Consider the following 4,121-nt stretch of genomic DNA (forward strand, 5'->3'; position numbering starts at 1 on the left):
TCTTGGGAAAAAACAATTAGGAATAAATAATCATTTTATGCTTTAACTTGATATAGATGGTTATTGAACCATGTAGTTTTTATATTTAGTGTCATAGAGATGAATGTTACATTTTAGATCATCTGGTATTATTCACAACAAAGCTGTTAGAGGAATTGGCCCCTCTAAAGAAGAGATTGTAAGTCTGCATTTCATATCTAATTATTCTAAACTCAAGATCACATTGTTCTCTAAAAAAAACATTTATTTTGTATGTATGTCCCCCAGGTGTAAGCCCTGCTTTCACTGTATTTGATGTTGATATAATTTGTGGAGGGGAAGGGAAAAACAAACTGTTTAAATCGGGTTACAGGTGGATCCATTACAACAATGAGATGTACAAGACATTATGTCGAAAAATGAACTTTACAACTTTGGTGGGATGGGGAGTGGGGTGGTGGGGAGGGGTTGTAGGGGGGTGTGGGGGTGGGGGCAGAGAGGGGAAGGGATGATATGGGGAAACAAAGGAGGAGGCAACAATGCTTGATGAGAAATGTACTCACTGTCTTGCCCATGTAATTGTTACCCCTCTGTATGGTATTTTCACAATAATAAGAAAATTTTAAAAAAATTCTGACATAGGAAAAAAAAGAAATGTACTCATTATCTTTCCCGTGTAATTGCAACCCCTCTGTATGGTATTTTCACAATTAAAAAAAAAAGAACAGAAAGAATAAAAACATTTATTTTGTCTTGTCTTCCATTCCAGGAAACAGAAGGAACAGAATGTCTGGTACTCTTATGTAGAAACAACATTGAAAAACGGGGGCATTATCTCTTGTGTTCTTCAGTAGGTAAATAAGTAACTTAACCAGCTATTATTGACCTATAATCTGCTATAAAAAATTCTGTCTCAAATGTGTGCAAATGCAATATGATTGACCATAGCTAGGGCAAAAGTGTTTTGTTAAACATTTCTAGCCACTGAGATACAGTATCAGCTACATGGTTTTATTCAAAATAACTATTTGATTCAAATTATACAAGACACAAAAATAATCCCTGTATTTTAATATATACATTCCTATATCTAAATTTTATGTAATTTAATAATAAATAAGCATGAACTGCTTCTGCCATTAATACTTTCTGAGAGTACCTTGAACCATAATTACTATGATCATGCCACATATGTTTTGTACATGAGTGTGAATTTGGGTCTCTTATTCTTCTAATTGCAACTAAGCATGAACCAAGGATGAATCACATTTGTTTTAATTTCTTAAGTTTCTTAATTAAGTTTAGTGGACATCATAACAATTAAACAGACAAAGCTAAGCAAGCACATAAAATCACCTAATGTCACAATGTTCACAAGAAACACAGCACAGTTTTCTTGCAATTCATTTGGCTATGAAACTTAGGATGTTCAATGTATCTTATGTCTTCTCAGAAAATCTGAAGACAAAATGAGGATTCACTTTCCCACCGAGTGAGCAATACAATTATGACTATTAGAGAAAGAAATTTGGGGGATAAGGGAACCAGAGAATCTTTTCTTAGAAAGGATAAAGGGAAGCAGCATTAGATTCTTAAGACCTCCAGGGCATCAATCTTATATGGTTTTGTTTTGTTTTGGTGCCTGTCCCGGGGCTTGAACTCAGGGCTAGGATACTGGCCCCTAGCTTTTGGCTCAAGGTTAGTGGTCTACCAATTGACCACAGCTCCACTTCTGGCTTTTTGATGGTTAATTGGAGATAAGAGTCTCATAGACTTCATTGCCTGGTCTGTTGTTGAACCACCAATTCTCAGACCTCAACCTTCTGAGTAGGTCAGATTACAGGAGTGAGCCACTGGCACTTGACCTTTACTTTTTTGTTTTGTTTTGCTTTGTTGTTTCTTTTTTATTTGTGGCTGAATAAAGACACAATTTTTTTAATCCTCGGATCAGTTGTAACTGAGCTCTATGAGAGATACAGGTTTAATGTTTTCAAACATTGTAATTTAAGTCAAGTTGAAATTACATTCTTATACCATATCCTCTTGCTTTAAAATTCTTTCCTGTAATTCATATTTAAAATACAGTGGGGAAATATAAGATTTGGAAGTTGAAAAGGAACTATTACTTGGGAATGAAAAGAGGTTGTAAAGAATGGGAAGGCAAGAGAAGATAGAAGGAGGGTGAAATGATAAAAGGACAATACATCTTTGTTAAATGTTAAATGTAAAAACCATTAATTTTCACAGTTAATTCCACAATTAATTATAATAAGAAATTATGAGAGAAAAACTATTGTAACTCATTAATGCCTAGCAAAGTACATTTGTCTGCTAAATCCAGTCTGCTAGCCACTAATTTGCAGCTGAGAAGTCAAGAAATGGAGATCTTCTTTGGTACCAATAAGTACTTCTTTCTTAATTCTGGAAAAGTTAGGTTGGAATTCTTGCTCTAGTGGTCTAGGTTCCAGTAAGAAATCTGCCTACGTTAAATTGTCAAACCCAAATACACAGATACAGGAACAAGAATTAAAATTCTTTTTAAAAAGTAACTCTTAGCTGAGCATCAATAGTTCATGCCTTTAATCCTAACTACCCAGAAAGTTGAGACCAGAAGGATCATGGTTACAAGCCAGTCCAGGCAGAAAAAGCATGAGACGCCATCACCAGTTTATCAGCAAAAAGCTAGGTGGAAGATTATGGCTTGAATGGTAGAGCACTGGCTATGAGCAAAAAGAGACAAGCAAACTCAACACTCTGAGTTCAAACAGCAATACTGGCAAAATAAATAAATGAAAGAATCTCTTGTAGATGTGATAATAATAGAGTTCTGTCCTAACACCCACAGAGTTCTCTTGAAAGACATGTACCTATAACATGGGAAGAATCCATAATTCCACATTGACAGAATTTGTCCTAGTGGGGCTTTCTGCTCACCCAAAGCTACAGACAGTTTTCTTTGTGCTTGTTTTGTGGATGTACCTAGTGATCCTGCTTGGCAATGGAGTCCTCATCTCCGTGATCATCTGTGATTGTCACCTGCACACTCCCATGTACTTCTTCCTCTGTAATCTTTCCTTCCTGGACATTTGTTACACAAGCTCCTCTGTCCCACTAATTCTTGACAGCTTCCTGACAGTAAAGAAAAAAGTCTCCTTCCCTGGGTGCATGGTGCAAATGTTCCTCTCCTTTGCCATGGGGGCCACAGAATGTGTGCTTCTAGGTATGATGGCACTCGACCGCTATGTGGCCATCTGCAACCCACTGAGGTACTCTGTCATCATGACAAAAGGTGTCTATATGTCTATGGCAGCTGGTTCTTGGGCCATTGGACTTGTGGACTCGCTAGTGCAGACATCACTCATGATGCAATTGCCATTTTGTACTAATAACGTCATTCACCATTTTGTCTGTGAAATTCTGGCTCTGCTGAAACTGGCCTGTGCTGACATTTCCACCAATGTGATCAGCATGGCAGGGTCGAATCTGATTGTTCTGGTGATTCCAATACTAATCATTGCAGTCTCATACATTTTCATTGTTACAACTATCCTGAGGATCCCTTCTACTGAAGGAAAGCGTAAGGCCTTCTCTACCTGCTCAGCCCATGTGACGGTGGTGATCATATTCTATGGAACCATCTTCTTCATGTATGCAAAGCCCAAGTCTAAAACCAGTATTGGTGCAGAGAAACAAGACATTATTGATGTTTTCATCTCCCTCTTCTATGGAGTCGTTACCCCCATGCTCAATCCACTCATCTACAGTCTGCGCAACAGGGATGTAAAGGCGGCTCTTAAGGTTATGCTGGGTAGTAAAAACTTTTCCGAGGAAACATAAATACTGAGTTCCACTAGGATACTAGTATTTGAAGTGGAGGGAAACACCAAATTTGGGAAGAAAAAAATTATTATGTGACTATAAATGCACAATGTGGTACATGAAATCGTGTAATATATTTGAGTTGCTGTTTTTGTGATCCATTTTTTTGTTCTAGCTGTAGTTAGGGGACATGTGAACTGTTGAAAATTTCTTAGGAAAACTCAACAAGAAAAAATATTCCCTGAAACTTCAGTAAAATAATAAAGGCTAAAGATCTTCTTACAAGTACTTTGTCCTATAACTAGTGTACAGTGAATATTGGT

The 4,121-nt window shown here is 37.1% G+C and overlaps 1 protein-coding gene across 1 annotated transcript; it reads left to right on the forward strand.

The window, feature by feature from the left end:
* The first annotated feature begins 2,853 nt into the window (after positions 1-2,853).
* LOC138817221 (olfactory receptor 13C8-like) lies at positions 2,854-3,816 on the forward strand. The gene has a single exon (XM_070007637.1). It carries the CDS (start codon positions 2,854-2,856, stop codon positions 3,814-3,816), a length of 963 nt encoding a protein of 320 aa, XP_069863738.1.
* Positions 3,817-4,121: the final 305 nt, after the last annotated feature.

Source organism: Dipodomys merriami, unplaced genomic scaffold (assembly GCF_024711535.1).
Source record: "Dipodomys merriami isolate MVZ:Mamm:240054 unplaced genomic scaffold, mDipMer1.0.p SCAF_11, whole genome shotgun sequence".
Taxonomy (NCBI): Eukaryota; Metazoa; Chordata; class Mammalia; order Rodentia; family Heteromyidae; genus Dipodomys; species Dipodomys merriami.

Coding starts and splice junctions, on each gene's coding strand:
- LOC138817221 (XM_070007637.1), top strand. CDS start 2,854: ATGGGAAGAATCCATAATTCCACATTGACAGAATTTGTCCTAGTGGGG.